This window comes from Meles meles, chromosome 3, assembly GCF_922984935.1.
Source record: "Meles meles chromosome 3, mMelMel3.1 paternal haplotype, whole genome shotgun sequence".
In the NCBI taxonomy this organism is placed as follows: domain Eukaryota; kingdom Metazoa; phylum Chordata; class Mammalia; order Carnivora; family Mustelidae; genus Meles; species Meles meles.
The window spans coordinates 175,982,534-176,002,186 of NC_060068.1; the positions used below are offsets into that span (position 1 = coordinate 175,982,534).

The 19,653-nt window shown below is 52.2% G+C and overlaps 1 protein-coding gene across 1 annotated transcript in view; it reads left to right on the forward strand.

Annotated features, from left to right (window-relative positions):
- Nucleotides 1-577: 577 nt before the first annotated feature.
- The window catches only part of LOC123938161 (death associated protein), a 67,506-nt gene continuing 48,430 nt past the window's right edge, over nt 578-19,653 (forward strand). Inside the window, exons 1-2 of the mRNA XM_045999260.1 lie at nt 578-947; nt 11,773-11,869. Coding sequence (XP_045855216.1) covers nt 893-947; nt 11,773-11,869 — 152 coding nt within the window. The 5' untranslated portion in view covers nt 578-892. The remainder of the gene's footprint in view (nt 948-11,772; nt 11,870-19,653) is intronic.

Consider the following 19,653-nt stretch of genomic DNA (forward strand, 5'->3'; position numbering starts at 1 on the left):
TAAAGACACTGGGCATGTCTGAACGCTAACTTAGTAAGGAGGGACTGGTGGTGCGGGAGGGGAGATCCGTTCATTGCAAAGCACTTGAGAAGGCAAGAAGGAGGCGAACGAGGGCAAGAGAGAGAAGGATCAGCTTTGGACGAATCAAGAGATCCATCTCAACAAGAAGACAGCACCCAGGAGGCACGGACGCAACAGTCCAAGAACTCCTGGCTTCACAGCGCCGTCGTTCTCACGGAGGAGGGGAGGAGGGGACAGTCCCATTTGCAGCGTCTTTTAACAAATCCCTGCAATCTTGAGACTCCTGGTCAGTCCCACCTGGGGTCTCATTTCCGCACGTGATTATGCGCGCCAAGCGTGAGCTGGACGAAGGCATCTAGCAGACGGGCCGGTCCCCAGATCACCTACATCTGCCCCCGAGGGCGTCCCACCGCCGTCACCGTCCATCAGGCGGGTCTGTGGACCGCAGCTCCGGGAAGGCGCCACCCTCCTACTGGGCCATTTCCACCTCCGCCGGCAACCTTTGCCAGCAACAGCCCCGCCTCCTTCACCACCCACAGTCTTCACCCTCCTTCCTCCTCCCGCGCCCCGGGCCACGGCTTCCAACGTGGCGCTGCCCACTGCGCAAGCTCAGCACACTGGAAGCGCAGGGAGCCGGCGGGGCGGGGCCAGGCGAGGTGACGACAACGCGCAGCCGCGGGTGGGCGGGACGCGCCACGTCGGCGCGCGCCGGCCGCGCCCCCTCCCGGCGGCCGCAGTCACCGCCTTCGTGCGCGTCCCCGTCGCCTCCCGCGCGCGCTTCCGTGTCCCGCTCGCGCGCTCTTCTGGCTCGGCCCGCTGTCCCGCAGTCTCCGTCGTCGCCGTCCCAGCCCCTCGGACACGCGGTCGCATCATGTCTTCGCCTCCCGAGGGGAAGCTAGAGACGAAAGCCGGACACCCGCCCGCCGGTACTGACTCGTTCCCACTTTCTGTCCTGCCGCGGGGCGCGAGGGCGGGCTCGAACCCGCAGGCGCGGGCGCGGGGCGCGGAGGGGGCGCGGGCGCTGGGGGCCGCTCGGGGGCTCCGCGGACCAGCTCGGCCCGCGCTGCCGAGACCCCGGGCGCGCAGGGTCCGCCGCCTCGCGACCTGCGGGAGCTGCACGCAGATCGGAACGACGTGAAGCAGCCCGCGTGCCCGACTTCCCCAAAGTTTGCGCCGAGCGCGCGCTCTGGTTGTCGGACGTCCTGGGGAACGGGCAGCCGCGACGATGAAAAGTCCGTGTCTGTAGTGTCGTGGGGATGATGGATTGTGGGCTGACAGCATTTCGTACCGACTAAAGAACCAGAGGAGCGGAAATCATTTTTATCATTAATCACTCGCTGTGACGTCCCCCCTCGCTTGACTTTCTTTCGCATTCAGCTTTCTCTGCAGTGTTTTTTCCGTGAGCTTTTTTCCTTTTTCTTCAAGTCCTCAACTTCGGAGCCAAGGAAGTTGAATCCAGGAAAGAGCCATTTTTCTTAAAAACGAAAATGTACCCGAGTCTAAGCAGGCTTTCTGTTCCGCCGCCTCCTTTCCGAGCGCGGTTCCCTTCCTTCTTTCCCCGCACGAGCCCGGTGCTGTCTGGTCCTCCGCTCCTTGGGCGTGACAGTCCCTCCATACGGAAGGACCCTGGTGGGGAAGCAGAGGCCCCCCGTCGCAGGGATGTGAGTCACTCCGCGCGTGGGCGTCTTTCAGGGGTCTTAGCTGCACGGTTCGTGTTACGGTCAGTCTTCCAGGAAGGACGCCCCGTGGAAACATGGCTGCTTTGGGGGCCCTCTGTGTCCCTTCTTGTTGCTCAGGAGGGCCCGATCTCCCTCTTCCCTCCCCACCATAGGGCCCTAACTCTGCCACAACGGGGACAACAAAGCAGCTTTTAAATTAGTTGCATTCCAGAGTCGGTGGTATTTTTTCAGGGGTGCAGGAGGCTGTCCTCAGGAGTGAGTGGCGCGGGGAAGAAGAGTGGCTGGCCGGTGTGTAAGGGGCTGGCGAGGCCTGGGATTTCCGAAGACAGCTCTGCCGTGCTGGAGAATAAGCTCTGCGGCCCTTTGCATGGCTTTAGTTACAAAAAAGGGAGAGAGAAGCTCAAAGGGATTTTTTTTTTTTTTTTTTTTTTTTAAAGAGAACTCTGACCTTTAGTTCTACTGCTATTGATGCACACCCATCTGCCCGCTGACCTGGGCTGTCCCGCGGGAGGAAACACCTCTAGTCACACTCCACGGCCGTGGACTATGTGGCAGGAGTCTGCCCGTGACTCCCCTGTCCCTGGCTGTTGAGTGGCATTAAAGTTGGAGCCATACCAAATCAGAGTCACTGTAACTAAATTGCGTGGAGAGACACATCCATGTGCTATGGATAGCCGTATGAGATTTTTAAGATCAGAGATATAAACTGTACATATTAACTCCCTCGGAGAAACTTCATAAAGGACTCTGATTGCCTTTGAATTGTAACAGCCAGGCTTTGTGAATTACAGATTAAATAGCTTACTTACGCCCTGAGGATCAAGGAACCAACTTATTTGTGCTGGTGACCCATGAACTTGGGTTCTAGGTTTTGAGGCCCATCTCTTCGCTAGGGCTCGGTTTTGCTCTTCTTCCAAACGGGAGGTTTGGCCCAGCTGACCTTCTTCTGGGAAAGGCCCAGGCAGGCCTGCCTTTGCCACTTCTTCATCTCCGTTCCTCACATCATCAGGACCAGCTCCAAAAGGGCATTTAATCCCACAGGTAAACTCCTCAAGTGACTTCAGTACAGGCCCCTTAGCCTTTGGGGCCCGTCAGGCAGAGGCTACGTAGGGATCTGTCACTGTTATCCTGCATTTTCCAAGACCAGTCACTCTTGGCCAGAGTTGGAGGAAGGGCCTGGCATCCTGGCCCAGGGGTACAGGTTAGAAAGAGGCCCCTTTGCTGCTTGAAGCATTTTGCTTCCCGGCAGTGCCCCTCAGTGCATTTCCCTGTATCTTAGAGGCTCCAGCAGGAAAGCTCAGGGTGTCTGTGCCGACTCTGGCATGGCCAGAGAGGAGGCAGTTCTGCGGAGTAGATGTTATTAAAAAACAACCCAAAAAATGACAACCCACTATAATAAAGAATAATCTATTAAAGGTAGCCAAGAGCACAGTTCATAAATCAAAGTAACAGCTTTAAAAACTTCGGGAACCCTTTCATTAAGTGCTTAAGTTGGACAACAAAGACTTGTGCTTAAACCTCAACTGGAAACAATAAAATGCTCTCTCATAACCATCTTCATGTCCTTTGGTGTTTTTGCCTTCCTGCTATCTGAGCCACGTGCCCTCCTGTGCGTTCCCACAACAACCCATTGCCTTATTATCACACTTAACCTTACCTATTTGCTTCTCTTCTCCTTGCTTCTGGGCTGAGTCTTTTTTTTTTTTTTTAAGATTTTATTTATTTGAAAGAAAGCATGCACACACACGGTGCGGGGGGTAGGAGCAGAGGGAGAGGGACAGGCAGACTCTGCTGCGCTCAGTGTCTCTCACATCCCCCAGAGCCTGTGGGGTCTGCCCCGTCCCTCTACTTCTGAGCCCTCTCCAGTGTGTGTGTGCTAGGGACGCAGGGGGCTCTCAGCCAGTCCAGGTAGCATGTTCGTGGTGAAAGTAGTAACTAACGGGTGCTGGGTGTTGCAGCGGGCTGCTGTTGCCCTCTACCCTTCTAGACTCATGGCAGATTGACCAGAGAAAAACAGAAGTCTAGTAACATGTGTGCCTCCTGTTTTCATGGGAGAGGCGGAGGGAAACAGTAACTCCCCGACGTGGCCCGGGCCACCGCCTGGAGTACCAGCATGAGCTAAAGGGGCCGGAGGCTGTCCCTCACCCCACAGGGCGCTGTCGTCGGGGCTCTCAGTAAAAGTCATGACGTCTTAATGACTTGAGACCCTCCACTGCTCTCCACTACAAAGCATCCTTGGAGAAATGGGCTGAGACGGCTTGTTTTATGAGCGTTATTGCAAATACAGATTAGCAGAGTGAGAATTTGCGAGCGAGCTTCTGGTCCACCAAGTAACAGGACCGGGACGCCTCGGCAGTGTGGGGAATGGAACTATGAGCCACGCTGTTCCTCATTCCTGCCTGTCTTTGGGAGTTTGTGGTGACCACGTGGATAAAGTCTGTTAAATACATTTTGCTGGCCCCATTCCCCTCCATTTCCCAGGGCAGCCAAAATCATATGTCAGTAAAGTTCTCCTAAGGCTAATATGTGGTAGCTCTGTGCGTTACTAATTTTACATATGGTTCCCTTTCAAAAGTAGACTTTCTGTTCCTTCCAGAACTGAGTCAAGTGGAAATACAAACACGCTTGTGTTTAGTTAAAGTGAAACGGAAAACAGATTACTTTTTTCAGTAACTTCAGGAACATTAAATTCTCTGTTACATTAACCATTCAAACTTGAGTTAAGGATCCACTTAAAAGGTTGTGGGTGATAATTCTCCCTAAATCGTCTCCTGCAGGAAGGTTTTCAGATTGTCTAGGCCACCCTCTGGCCAGCAGTGGACGACTATTGTGTCTTTTTTTGTGGTAACCGTTCAGTCACAGATTTGCTAAGCACGGTCCCAGTGCCCTCCATCCAGTTCCTGACTAATGCTTACAGAGTACGGGAAAGTCGGCTTTTGCTCCCGACATGCCAAGAGAAAAAGAAAAAAGAAAAAAAAAAGACCCTTCTAGTCCCTGCATTTTTTTCAAAAAGTTCCCGTTAGGGTGGAACGCAGCATTCCATATGTTTCTAAAACATAGTTTAGATTTTTCATTCTTCCATACTTGGTTTTGTCCTCATGCCTGCGCTCTGTCCATTCCACACGATGCCCCGTGCATTCTTTCATGATTTGGGGAATGCTTTCCGCTTCCCAGCGTCGGAAGTCTTCCCGTTTATGTAGGGAGCACTCACGATTGTGTCGAGTGGTGTGTTGGTTACAGTCACATCCAAGTACAAAAGACAAGTCACGGTTAGCTGAGTGAGTCCAGTGGGGCTCACTGTTGTTTACAGACGACGCAGAACCTCGGGGCTGGGCTGGATGAGGGCAGGTGTGTTTCCTTTCCCGGGAGCTTTCCTGCCAGGAACAATGCAGAGGCCAAGGCCCGCTTTGCATGGCCTGTGTGCAGGGGATGGTGAGTGGGGGCTTATGGGGACACCTGTGGCCTACATCTGTCACTGCATCCCTTTCCTGTGGCTGCTGTAGGTGCAGCACAAGAAACTTAGAGCCTTAAAATAACACAACTGTCCTGTCTCTTCGTCCGGGAGGTGAGACCTGCCAGTAACATGTCAGTCGCTCCTCTCCAATAAGAACGAGGGTGGCAGGGGCGCCTGGGTGGCTCAGTGGGTTAAGCCGCTGCCTTCGGCTCAGGTCATGATCTCGGGGTCCTGGGATCGAGTCCCGCATGGGGCTTTCTGCTCAGCAGGGAGCCTGTTTCCCTCTCTCTCTCTCTCTCTGCCTGCCTCTTTATCTACTTGTGATCTGTCTCTGTCAAATAAATGTAAAAAAAAAAAAAAAAAAAAGAACGAGGGTGGCACACACCTGCCGGTCATGTGGCGGCTCCTGTAGCCGGTGCTTCGGGGTCAGAAGCCAGGCTGAGTCGTGAGCAGCCCTACGGGGAGCCTGTTCGTCCCCCGGCCCGACTTGCAGCTGTGGATCTTTCCAGCCTGCTCCTGAGCGCGACAGAGAAAGCTGTCAGTGACCCGCTTACAGCTGGGCACACTGACACGGAGGGGATGCCCCAGCCGCAGGAGAACAAGTCAGCTGCCTCCCCAGTACTCCTCACCTGGCAAAGGCCGACCACGCAGGAGGCTTCCTCCCCACCCTTCACCCCGTAGGCAGGAAGCCGCTGTGCAGAGCTTTGAATGTCAAACAACTCCTCTCCCTCTCCTGGGGGGCGTAGTAACCAGAGCCTGCCCTTGGCCATCACTCTGTTTCTCTGAGGGGTGATGATGCTTTCCATTTCCCGGAAGGTCCAAGCCAGGAAAGGCCTGCAGGGTGTGACGAAGGGCGCAGGCTGCCAGGGTCCGATCCAGCTCCGGGCTTGCTACTTGTGTGGCTGCGACCTGGCGGCCTGCCCTCTTCCCCCCAACCCGGGATCCGCTCCCTAGAGTCACGTGGCAGGCGGTGAGGAAGGGGCCTGCACCGAGCAGTGCTGTGTCGAAGCACTATCCAGAATCTGTGCTTCTCCAGAAGCTTCTATACTTGGCTGGCGATACACTGACGACGGTCCTAGGGATGCTTAGCCGACCACGCCAGCGGAGGGCCACATGGGGAGCAGTGTACGGGGGTCTCACTCCCCCCGTCCCCACAGGTCCTTGCTGCCATCCCCATTTTACATCCGAGGAAACTGTCAAGAGGGACATGAAAGCGCCAAGGACACAGACTATGGAGGCCTAAGTACTAGATGCTAATTGTTAAAACCCATTTAATAAGAGTCGCGAACACTCGAGAACTTGCCAGGTGCTGGGCTGATGGGAAGCATTGCCCACGTGCTAACTCATTTCGTCCTTGGCGAACCCCTAGCGGGGAGAGCGCGGTCACTCTTTCTTCACAGACGGAGACACGGAGGCACCGAGGGCACCAGCAATGTGCCCAGATGTACACACGTGCACACACACACACACACAGCCACACATGCACGCGCGCGGGCAGAGCTAGGATTTGAGCCCGGGAGTCTGCCTCCAGGCATGTCCCTGTCGTCTGCAGAGCATTTCTGCTAATACTAGATCCGGCATTTGGTATCCTTTTCAGTTCAGAGCTCTTCTTTGAGTAACAACCACTACACCGACAATCCGAGTTCTTTTTTTTTTTCTCTAATGTCTCATAAAATACATTTGCAAGTCATTCTGCAAAGATTTTTGCAGAAATAACTCTGCCTTTGTATTTTTCACAAGCAAGAGTCCCTCTGACGGGTGAAACAATCACGATAAATATGTTGCCGTCATACATTTTGGCAGTATTGCAAGATCAAATGAACCTGTCTCGGCGTTGAGTTATTACTGTTATTGCCAGTTTTTATTGCAGCATTAATCACCACACACACTGTGAGGGATTGATGAAGTTAATTGTTTTTATAAGCCGAATTAAATGAAGCACTAATGGGGGGGGTGACTGAGCCTTGACATGTGTAGTCAGTGGGGAGGGGGGGCTGGGCTCCGGGCTTATTTCAGATGTCACTTTGACCTTCATCGTCAGTCTTCTTTGGAGTTAGTGACACCTCTTTTCCCTTCAGCCCCTTTACAGGGCATGTCTTTGAGTTGTTTTAAAGTTTGCGATCTGCCAAGTTGAAATGATTCAGACATCCTCTTTTTTTTTTTTTTTAAGATTTTATTTATTTATTTGACAGAGAGAGATCACAAGTAGGCAGAGAGGGAGGGGGAAGCAGGCTGCCCACTGAGCAGAGAGCCCGATGTGGGGCTCAATTCCAGGACCCTGAGATCATGACCTGAGCTGAAGGCAGAGGCTTTAACCCACTGAGCCACCCAGGCGCCGCCGGACATCCTCTTTTAAAGGATATTCGTCTGCTCTGGCTGCTGTAACAAAATCTGCCGGCTGGGGGGCTTAAAGCACAGAAATCTACAGTTCTAGAGGCTGGGGGCTAAGATCAGGGTGCCCACAGGTCCGGTTTCTCCTCTGTCTGCAAATAGAGTCACAGTCTGAGGTTATAGAGGTGAGGGCTTCAACCCATGAGCTTTCGGGACACAACTCAGCCCAGAGCAGTGCCTCTAGCCAGTTCTTAATGGGTGTGCGCGAACGGTGGGAGGGATGGGAGGAAATGAATTAAAAAAAAAAAAAAAAAAGTTTATCTTTGTGTACGGTAGTTTCATTCTTCTACATATTGCTGTCCAGTTTTCCCAGCACCATTTATTGAAGAGACTGTCTTTTTTCCATTGAATATTTTTTCCAGAGGGTTTTGAAGGGGCGGGGGGGGGGGGTGGGAGGTTGAGGAACCAGGTGGTGGGTAATAGGGAGGGCACGTACTGCATGGAGCACTGGGTGTGATGCCAAAACAATGAACACTGTTATGCTGTAAATAAACCAAAAAAAAAAAAAAAAAAGTGTAGGGGAACAATTCTTCCAGCCCCCTTCCTTTGGCCAGAGACACACTTCCCTTTCAAAAGAGTAGAAAATTATCTTACCATAGCTACAGAATTTTATTTCCGTTTCTGTTTCTTGAGGTTTGACTGACTACCCAACCGGAAATACCTTGATAAGCCACCTGCAATGGTGTTTTTGTTTTCTTTCCTTTTGAAAAACATCTGAGCCCAGAGGGAGGGAAATCCCTAGGAACCACACCGGAAGAAACTGAAATTCAGTAGTTAGCACAGATCGCAGGCCCACACGAGGCAGGGAGTGACCTGGTTTCTCCTCCTCCTCTTGTAAAGACACCAGTAGATTGGGTTAGGGCCCACCCCAACTGGCTTCATTTAACCCAAGACCCCAGGGTTCAGCAGGGGGCTCAGAGGCCAAGCCTCTGGAGCAAGGCCGAGCATCTGTGCCCAGCAACACGGTGACATGACATGGCTCTGATCTCTTTCCACCTGGGCTCCGAGTGGCAGGACAAGAAAGTCTCCCTAAGACTTTGTCAAAACAGGTCTCCCTTTACGTGGGCTGTGGGTTCAAATATATACTGTTTCTCAGGTCCTGTTCTGAGAAACCGGACATAGAAAGGATTTCCAGGTGCCTCTCCTCCTGGTTTGACAGAAGTATGTCGAGCATCTTTCCAAAGGGAGGCTGCGCACACTCCCGGCCCCAGAGGATCCGCGCAGAGAGAGCCTTTCCGAAGAAAAGCTCATCATCCGCAGTCATCACCACGAGAGGGAGACTCTGCAGACAAAAGCAAGCAGTGGAGTTAGACTCCCAGGGACCTCAGATCGTAAAATAATCGAATGTACAACTATAAAACAAGTATGCCTGAAACGATTAAATAGGGAATTAAAACCGTGAGGAATGACTAAGACCCTATCAAATAAAGATGGGGTGGATCGGACAGGGAAATAAAAGCTCTAGAAATGGAAAATAAGATGATGTAAAATAAAAATCAATAGATGGGATAAAAAGCAGATTTGGGCAAGAATTAACCAAACAGGATTATATTTCCTTCTTTCCGAAGCAGAACGTCCCCTTCAAAAGAATTAGTGGTGGCAACAGATACATGGTTTTCCAGAGTCCTTTTTGTCACCGGTCCTCTGCCTTGGATTTTTCCAAGCCTGCTGCTAGGGACCGTTAGCCACGCAATGGGCACCATCGGCTTCCTGAAGGCAGGGGCCCGCAGACTCTCCCTGGGAAACTGAAAAACTGACAACCTTGAAGTGTGTGAGCCTCAGGGTGCTTTTCACCTTCTCCCTCCTTTTGCATCAGAAGGAGACTCGTCTTGGACTTTTCTTAATGCGGCAGGGTCCAGCCCAATTTGTCACAGCAGAGGACGCGGCCTGACAGGCTGGCTGGCGGTCCGTGTGATCGGAGCTGTGCCGTGGCCCCTGGGGGTAGCTGACCCGAGGAGGGAGGAGGCCAGGAACCAGGGGGCCAGTGAATGCAGTTCACACAGCTCTGCTTTCTCACCTGTGCCCAGAAGCTTCCAACACCTCTGGCTTCGTCCCTCTAACACAGTACCAGACTGGTGGTTTGTAAAGAACAGAGATTTCTCATACTTCTGGAGGGTAGAAGTCCAAGGTCAAGGCACCAGCAGATTTGGTGCCTAGTGAGGGCCCACTGCCTGGTTCATAGACAGCCGTCTTTTCTCCACGTCCGTACATGGGGGAGAGGACAAGGTGCCTCTGGGGGGCTGGGGGTGCGGAGGGAGGGGTCTCTTTTGCAAGGGCCCTAAGCCCATTCAGGAGGCCTCTATCCTCATGACCTAATCGCCTTCCAAAGGCCTCAACTCCGAATACCATCGGGGGAAAGTTTCGACGGCTTCTCTTATTTAAAGATCTCAGGTTGTGGCTCTTACCACCTTTCTGCGGATGAAGCAGCAAGGCTTTGAGGGGCTGAACGGTCTGAGACCTATAGCTGAAGACGTGTTGTAGCTGACGGAGCCCAAAACCCATGCTGGTGACAGCCACATGAAGCTGGCTTTTTGATAGAAGGCCAGCATTTCCAAACTCTATTCTGTGGAACACTGAAGTCATAGGGGATAATAACCAGCATTACTGGGGTGGGGGGAGTTGTGGGGTCAGATGAGTTTGGGAAAGATGGTACGCTCTGTGTCCCCCATAAAGCTTCTGAGGCATGCTAGAGGCCAAGGAAATATGCCTTGAGGACACCCATAGAATGTGTTCAATTGCGCATTTCCAACACAAAGAGATCCTCAGATCCCCATTTGGGGAGGGCGGCGGGGGGTTGGTTAGTTTTCTTGCAAAGCAGTGTTAACATATTAGCCATCAAGAAAACACAGATCAAACCACAGTAAGATAATATTCCACTCCCACTACAGTGGCCATAATTTAAAAGTTGGACAACAGCTAACATTGGCAAGCATGGGGAGAAATTGGAATGCTCAGACGGGTTGGGATGTAAAATGATCCCGTGGCTTTGGAAAGCCATTCGGCAGCTCCCCAGAAGGATGGAGAGTTACCGTGTAACCCAGCTCCTCCACTCCTAGGTCTTTACCTAAGGAAATGAACGTGTATGTCCATGTATCCACATAAGAACTTGTACACGAGTTCTTCACAGCTGCCCTATGCGTAATAGTCAAAAGGTGGAAACAGCCTAAATGTCCATCCACAGATGAAGGGGTAAATAGAATGTGGTCTGTCCGTGTAGTAGACTGTAACTGTGCCATGAAAAGGCATGTTTGAAGGCCTGACCCAGGCTGCCCCCTGAGTAAACCTTGGAAACATGCAGAGTGAAAGAAGGGGGTTAAATACACAGAACAGGGGTGCCTGGGTGGCTCAGTGGGTTAGGTCATGATCCTAGGGTCCTGGGATGGAGCCCGCATCAGGCTCTCTGCTCAGCAGGGAGCCTGCTCCCGCCCCCCACCCCACGTCTCTGCCTACTTGTGATCTCTGTCCAATAAATAAAATCTTTAAAAAAAAAAAAAGAATACGCAGAACAGGCAAGGCTGGAGGAGGGGTTGCCAGGAGCCGGCGGAGGGGCTGGGGGAGCGACCGCTCACGGGGATGGGGTTTCTGTCGGGCTCGTGGCAGCGGGCTCGAACTGACTGTGGTGGCGGTCGTGGTGACGGCAGCACAGCCCCGAGTGCGTTCAGAGCCTATAGCCCTGCGCTCCCGAAACCAGTGACTCATATTGTGTGTGAATTACATGTCCCTAAGGCCATGTTTAAAAGTTAACACGTGCCAACACTGAGGCTTCCCAACACAATTTGGGAAAGGCTGCCGCCGACGTCCCTGGCTGCCGCCTGAGTGGGCTCTGGGACTGTCCCGTGTTCCCCGGGGGCTGTATCGCCCCATCAGGAGCATCACTGGTGTTTGAGAAAAGGTCCCAGGGCGGGGATTAAAGGGGACCCCGTTGTATCGAAAACCTAAAGTAAGCAGCCACTTTTTCCACGTGCTTGGTACTGCTCTTAGGAAGTCCTTGTAAGAAACAAACAGAGCCAGCGGGAGCCTTACGAGGTCTAAGTGGGTCTGGAGTAAAAGATCACATCGACTGCCACGTCCTACCGGATGTCCCTCAACAGCAGGAACCTCTGTGGTTCATCCCTGTCGCTGCCGGCTTATCTGGACCAGCCCGTGGCTTCGGGGCCGCTGAAAGCTTTCGGGGTCGTCCCCGGTCCCCTGCCAGGGACATCACACCGACCTCTGTTTTCGTTTCAGTGAAAGCTGGCGGAATGCGCATTGTGCAGAAACACCCGCATTCAGGAGACACCAAAGAAGAGAAAGACAAGGACGACCAGGAGTGGGAAAGCCCCAGGTGAGAATGGGGGCGCTCTCGGGTTTGTTCCCAGGCAACCGTGACTTGGTTAAACATTAACGTTTGCTCTCTTCTCTGAGTTTCTGATAACCCCTCGCATCGTGGGGCCCTGCACTGTGTGTTTTTCCTTTCCCGATCAGTGAGGCTCTGACCCCTCAGACGGGACACGCCAGGCTCCTGGAGCACCTGCCGTCCCTCCGTGTGCAGTGGCCTCGACTTCCGTGACAGTATTGAAATCACCTTGAGACCTTCGAACGTGGTGTTCTAGTTGATTCTCTGGGATGGGCCTGGCATCTTGCAGCCAAGAGAGGGAACTACTGGTTTAAAACCGTGCACACATGTCTGGACTCTTCCATTCCGCAGCTAAATCCAAACCAGCGAGGCCACGCCCTTATGAGTGCCAGGTGTCCTTAAATGACATCTCTGTCTGCCGTGCCCCCGGCTCAGTTTACTCCCTGTCATCCTCAGAGCTTCTGGTGCCGGGTTTGGGTCCACAACCTCCGTATACATCCATTTCCATCCACCTGTCGTAGGTAAATGCGTACCCCTCTGTCTGAGCTTGCCACGGAGAAGAAGGTGAGCGCTGAGCTCTCTGCCTTACACCTTGTCCGGAGAGTGTCTCCACCAGAGGAGGAAGCTAAGTGCAGGAAGGGTGTAGAAACCAGCTAACCTGTGGGCCAGGTGCATTATTTTGCATTATTTTGCTTCAATCCAATAGCCCTGAACAATAGGTAGTGTTCTCCCCAACTTTTGCATGGGAAACTGAGTCCGAGGGGCTGTACACTTGTTCACACCAGGTGCCTTGCCAGTGAACAGATCAGGAAGTTAAACCAGGATCTAACAGGGTCCTAAGAGGCCCAACTTCCAAGAAAGAGTAGCTCCCAAGAATGTGCGTCCCGTAAAAGGACATGAGTGTCCCTGTGTGTCTCTGAGTGTTTCCTGTAGAATCTTGTAGGATGTAAGCTCTAGTGCGGTCACCTCAGGGGCAAGCAGAAATGGGGACAAAGTCTTTTCTGAGTGATTATTGCCCGTTTAAAATCACGAGATCCGTACTGTGGTGGTGTGGCCCAAGTTCTGGTTTGAAAAGAAGGCGGCATTTAAGAGAAAATTCTAGAATTCCCTTTCTCACTGGCTGTTTTCACACAGCTGTGTTTGGAACAGAGCAGCATCTGTAGCTCTCCTAGAAGTCCACAGTCCCGTACCTGAAAACCTTAGGACCCAGTTTATTTCATATTTGGGACATTTGGGGGAAGGGGGTTTGTGAGACTAAAAGGGTGCACATTCCGTCCAGCGCCCATAGTGGGGCCTCGGGCATCTTACTCGATCTGGGTGTGGTGTTCACAGCAAGGGAGGTAAGTTCTTCACTCTTACAGGTGTGGGCCGGTTCAGGTTGACTTTCGCCTCCATACAGGTTAAAGGAAGTTTTCGGTTTTTAGAAAATTCTTGATCTCAGTATCGAGCATAAGAGAGCATGGGCCTGTGTCATTCCCCCTGCTGGAGAACCTGGGAGGTCCCGTCTGCGAATCCCGTGCTTCCGTGGGAAGAAAGCGAGAGAGAGAGAGAGAGAGAGAGAGAGAGAGAGAGAGAGAGAGAGGGCCTTGCCTGGGGAGTTAACGGAACACACTCGTCTGTGTGAGTTTAAGTGAAGTAAGGTACGGCGAGCTCTTTCCCTGTGAAACACGGTGTCAATACAGTGAGAGCAGATAATTTATTAGCGTGTTTAGAAATAAAGACAAAACAGCCCACTCGTTTTCTTTCTATTGATTTTTTTTCGTGAGGTGAAATACAGCCTTTATCCGAGACATGCAATTTGAATAAATATGCCAGAGGATGAACAGTTGAAAGACACAGGAGCGAGCTCCCCAGCTCTCGGGATCTCGGCGTCTTCTCACCTCTAAAGATCTGCTCTCTGTGGAACCGGGAGCTCTGTAGCAGGCTGACTGCAGGGTACGGTGTGCATGACACGCGAGCAAGGGGTTTTTCCCTGCGGCCAAATGGCTGTGATGTGTTCCTTGTGAGTGTGTCAGCGGCTGTCTCGTGACTTCAGCTTTGCTCTTGACCGCTGTGGGTTAGACCGCTCGACACGCTCTGGACAGATGGGGTAAGCCTCTGAGCACTGCAAAGCCGTGGGCAGGTGTGGCCAGCGCGTCTCCTTCCGGACCTGCACCGGGCCAGTACTCTGAGTGAGAGATCACCCCCTCCTCGATGGCCTCCTTGTCCGTCTGGCGGGCGGGCTGGATCGGTCTAGCTAACCGTCCTCACCAGTCTTCTAGAGTGTGGTACCTCTGGCTTCGTTCTCTGTGCTCTGTCCGGATCAGCTCACCAGGTCCTTGTACCTTCTCGGTTTGCTGCCCGCGCTCTCTCAGAGTTGGTTATTGATGATGATGCCCACTCCACGTTACTGCTCCCTCTTCGGCAGCTCAGAAAGGTTCAGTGACTTTTCCAAGGTCACACAGCCAGTGAGTGGCAGGGCCAGCACTCCAGCAGAGCCCAGAGTCCTCACTATCAACCGCACGGTGGTGCTTCCCCAGGGAGCACTTGGTTTGCAGCGGGCGCTTACTGAGTGTTTCAGGTCAGGTTCAAAGCTCACGCCACCCACCGGTTGGTATCACTGTGCCCATTATCGAGATGAAGATACCGGAGCTTGGGGAGGTTGTCTGGCCCAGCGATGCGCGGCTGGTTAGTGAGCAGGCCAGGGTTCAGCCCCCGTTTTGTCTTAACTTGGAGACTTGTGCCCCTACTAGGCTCCCGGCTCCCCTGACGCGACACAAAATACACCGCATATTGACAGGCGTAGCATGTCAATCCAGATCCCTTTATGAATTAAACTTGTTGACTCTGGATCGCCCATAACCTTTTCCATATCCTCAAGCCCGTGAGTCTGTCTGCGCGGCTTTGGTGTCAGTAGATGGTGTGAGCATCGTCGTACAAGGTTGTAGAGGATGGGGATGGCTTTACATATAAAATGGCCTGCTTCTTGGCAGAATTTGCCGCACATTTAATTACTCGCTTGGAAATGTCATGGCATGTGACTTCACCATCCACATTACCCTCATCCTAAAGTTTTACTGTTTTTCATGTTTTGACCCAAGTGTCCTCTGGATAAGTGTAAAGTCTCAGATGCCAGTTTCCTCCTTAGGTCCGGGTTTGCAAGACTCTTTGCTTTCCTTCCCAGATTTCTAGAACTGGTGTTACGTTCACTGACTCATCTCTGCTGACGTCCTTCCTCATTAGTCTAAAACTCAAATCCTGATTACGGAGAAAATGAACAGCTAGAGCCTTACTATGTGACAAGACAAAAAAACACAACCTTTACTCGGAATGATTTTTTTCCCCGCAAATATTTGTGCTACTTAATTTTCCAGAGATTTACAAATCATTTCCTAGGCTGCCAAATTGTTTTGGAGATGCTACATTTTAAAAAGGAGGGAGAAAAGGAAGTAGAAGAAATTTTAAAATGTTACCCAAGAATTCCCGTCAAGCTGAGCGGTAGTTACCGATGACTCTTCATCTCCAAGAAGAGGACTGGGCTTCATTATTACTCGCCAGTACTTTCCTGAGTGGCTGCTGGCTGGTCTGCACTGGGGCCGGCAGGAAAGCAGTGGAAGGAAGGGGGGGATAGGGATAGGGGTGACAAGACACAGCGTGTGCAGTCCTTCTCGAGTGTGGCTTTCTTTTCAGCTCTGACTTAGAACCTCATGTACCAGGGTGCCCGGATGGCTCAGTAGTTAAGCGTCTGCCTTCAGCTCAGGTCAGGATCCCAGGGTCTTGGCATCAAGCTGCACATTGGGCTCCCTGCTCAGTGGGGAGTCTGCTTCTCCCTCGCCTTCCACCCCTCCTCTGGCTTGTGCACACGCGCTCTCTCTCTCTTGCTCACACTGTCTTCTCAAGTAAATAAAATCTTTAACAAAAAAAAAAAAAAAAAAAGAAGGACCTCACATACCCAAAAAATGAACAATTCAAATTATCCAGCATGTGGGAGAAACCCAAAATGGACTCCGAACAGTAACAGATAAGCTTAATTATAACACAGATGATTATTATAACCCATTGCAAGGACCGGGGGAGAAAACACCTTACCCAAATAATTTTTGAAAACAGTGTGTTAACCGGATTCTCTAAGACTAATGGCAAAAGACTGTCCAAAAATGCTATATACTCCGGTTAGCAGATGTGTTTCTTACAGGGACTTGGGTTAGCAATTCTGAAATGACTTTGTGTGTATACTGGGTTCAACAAGTACGTGAATGGGTGGTGGGCAGTGAGAGCCAAGTTTCTCACCGCCCAAGAGCGGTTACAGCTAGAAAGGAGGAAGACCGGAACGGGCTTTGTGGTGCTAAATCAGAATCGGTATTTGTCTGAACTCAGCTTTAAGTGGCGGATGGATGGAGAGTGGACACATGCAGACGTGTAAGTCCGTGCAGGGATAAGGTGGATGGGACCGGCTGGCACACATACCAGGACTCCCTTGCTGTGTTCACTGAAAGAGCCGAAACACCCGTGAGGACCCGTGTAAGTTATGCGTAACCCGTGTGAGTTACTGTGTAAGCGTGAGCATCCCTGCAGCCCGGATCCTTGTTTCTAAACACTTTTCTCCCCATCGAGGGAACCAGGATTTCTTGGAGAAGCGGCAAATTCCAGGGCTGGGACAGGAGAAATCCTGGATGAGCCTGGGACAGCTCGTAGTGCCGAACGTGAGGAAATGTGCTGTAGAGGATGGGGCTTGTCTGAACAACAGAGAAGCCAAGCCGTAGGAGCTCCAAATGGCCAAAGCTAGAGCAGTTTGCAACGAAATGGTAGTATTGGAGGGGCACCTGGGTGGCTCAGTGGGTTAGAGCCTCTGCCCTCAGCTCAGGTCATGATCTCAGGGTCCTGAGATCGAGCCCCGCATCGGGCTCTCTGCTCGGCAGGGAGCCTGCTTCCTCCTCTCTCTCTCTCTGCCTGCCTCTTTGCCTTCTTGTGATCTCTGTCTGTCAAATGAATAAATAAATAAAATCTTTTTTTTTTTAAGATTTTATTTATTTATTTGACAGAGAGAGAGATCACAAGTAGGCAGAGAGGCAGGCAGAGAGAGAGGAGGAAGCAGGCTCCCTGCGGAGCAGAGAGCCCGATGCGGAGCTCGATCCCAGGACCCTGAGATCATGACCTGAGCCGAAGGCAGCGGCCTAATCCACTGAGCCACCCAGGCGCCCCAATAAATAAAATCTTTTTAAAAAAATGTTAGTACTGGATTATAACTCATAAACTAAAGTAAACATTCATGAGTGCATCCTGATACAAGCAACTGAATATATGAATGAGGAGAAGGGGCAGCTCTTTGCAGAAGAATTTTAATTAATAGGGGCACCGGGGTGGCACAGATGGCTAAGCATCTGCCTTTGGCTCAGGTCGTGCTCCCGGGGTCCTGGGATCGAGCCCTGTGTCAGGCTCCCTGCCCAGCGGGGAGTCTGCTTGTCTCTGGTCCTCTGCCCTTCCACTCCCCTCCCACTCATTCTCTTTCTCTCTCTCTCAAATTAATAAAATCTTAGAGAGAAATGGAATATCGCCCACAGGCAAACAGCTCAGTAACTGTTGCAAACGAGATCTCCCAAGTTCCTCTCCCAGTATCTTTATTAATTAAACAAGGAGTATCTATACAGTGGAGACCCTGAAAAGGATGCTTGTTTGCAGTGTAAAAACTGAAATAAGAAAGCCGAGCGCCATCGCGTTCGACCTCCTGTGGGAGCCGGACCAGTTTTTCGCTGCTCGGCGCATGTCTGTGGACCAGCACACAGGTGCTGGAGCCCCTGCTTCTCATCGGGGTTCCACCTGCTGCTTTCACCATTCGCCCATAACCCTTGCCTGAAACAGCCACTGCCTGTGGACGCTCTGTTATTACAGGGCCACAGGGACAACACAAACTGGGGGCTGAGATACCTTACGCACATGTAGTTCCTCACCGTGCTGGAGGCTAGAAGTCCAAGGTCAAGGTGTCACCAAGGTTGGTTCCCTCTGACGCTGTGGATCCGTTCCAGGCTCCCTCCTGGCTTCCGGCGGTTTGCTGGCAATCTTTGGCATTCCTTGGCTCCTAGATGCCTCACCTCGCTCTGCCCCCATGGTGCTGTCCCTGTGTCTGTTCACATCATCTCTCTCTGTGTCCGAGATGCCCTTTTTGTGGGGTATTAGGATTAGGGCTCACCCGATTGACTTCATTTAACTCAATTACTTCTAGAAAGACCCTGTTTCCTACAGAGGTCAATTCTGAGGTACGAGGGGGTGAGGATTTTACATATCCTTTTGGGGGAAAGCAGTTCAGTCCTGACAGACACCAAATGGCCGTGTTTAATGGTTCTCTCACTTGAAACGAATTCTTACAAAATAAAAATTGAAGGGACGCCTGGGTGCGTGGTCAGTTGGGTGTCTGCTTTTGGCTCAGGTTGTCGGGGTCCTGGGATCGAGTTGTGCATCAGGCTCCCTAATCAGCAGGGAGCCTGCTTCTCCCTCTCCTGCTCTCCCTGCTTCTGCTCTCTCTCCCTCTGTCAAATAAATAAATAAAATCTTTAAAAAAAACCAGAAATAAAAATTTAAAACTCTGAAGTTAAGAGATGGCACAACCTATATACCTAGGGATTTTTTTCTGTAAGCCATTATCTCTGTGCTTAAACTTCGGTTAAACCGTGTGATGAACCAATTTCAACACCATCCTTGTTTTCCAAGATCATCTTTTCTGTCCAGGCTACTTGCGGGTTTGGAACAGATGTGTCCTTTCCCGTGAGACGTGTGGAGATGCCAGCGGGCTAGGGGTGCTGAGCGCCCACCAGCCCCCAGCGCCTGTTCTGGTCTGGGCGTCCTGTGTTGGTGGGCAGGGCCCATGACCCAGACGTTGGGCTGCAGCAGGCCACAGACCCCTGCCCCGGGCCCAAAGCGGATTGTTGATGCGGTGGGGCATCCAGTGACATGGAATGTCCTTGGGAGGGGGCTAAGTGGTTGTCACCTGCCTACGGACAAATGCCTCCTCCAGGAAGAGGCCGTTCTGAAGGCACCATGAGAGCCTGCAGCAGAAAGCCCGAGAGGCACGATGCTGTGGTGGAGGGAATACTGGGGAACGGCCCTGACCGCCCTGGAGAGGGAAACAGAAGATTCTAGGCGCCGTCGGCCACCTCTCACTGTCGGGTTTGCCCCCATGAGACTCGTAGCTCCGTGTTCTCTGTCTGCAGGCGGCTTGGGGCACTGATGAAGGGCTTGCGTTCATACACCATCCAGGGAGTGATGAAAGGGATTGTTCTGCCAGAGGCGTCTAGGGCAGCAGAAAGGTGGCAGAGTGGGGGCCGGTTCCCATATCCCTGCGTTCACGGAGCCTGCAGCCTGTCCCAATGTCTGCTCTCTTCCTTCCCTCCCTCCGTGAAGGCTCAGAAGAGCCCACACTCACGTCCCCCGGGTTAGGGCAGGCAGAACGCCTGTGCGCTGGCTGCCTCCCTTAAGAGGCAGGGCGTTCATTTCCTAGAACTGCCAGAACGAAGTCCCACAAACACAAAGTCTCTTGCAGTTCTAGAGGCCGACGTTCAAGAGGAAGGTGTCAGCAGAGCTGTGCTCCCTCTGAAGCAGTAGGGAAGGATGGATCCCAGGCCTCTGTCCTAGCACCTGGTGCCCCTTAGCTGGGGACAGCGTGATGGTGATCTTCATGTGGCCTTCCCCTGCGGCCCCCGTCTTGTGAGGATACCAGTCCTCGGCCCCCGTCTTGTGAGGACACCAGTCCTGTTGGATCAGGGACCCATCCTACTCCAGGGCGACCTCATCTTAACTAA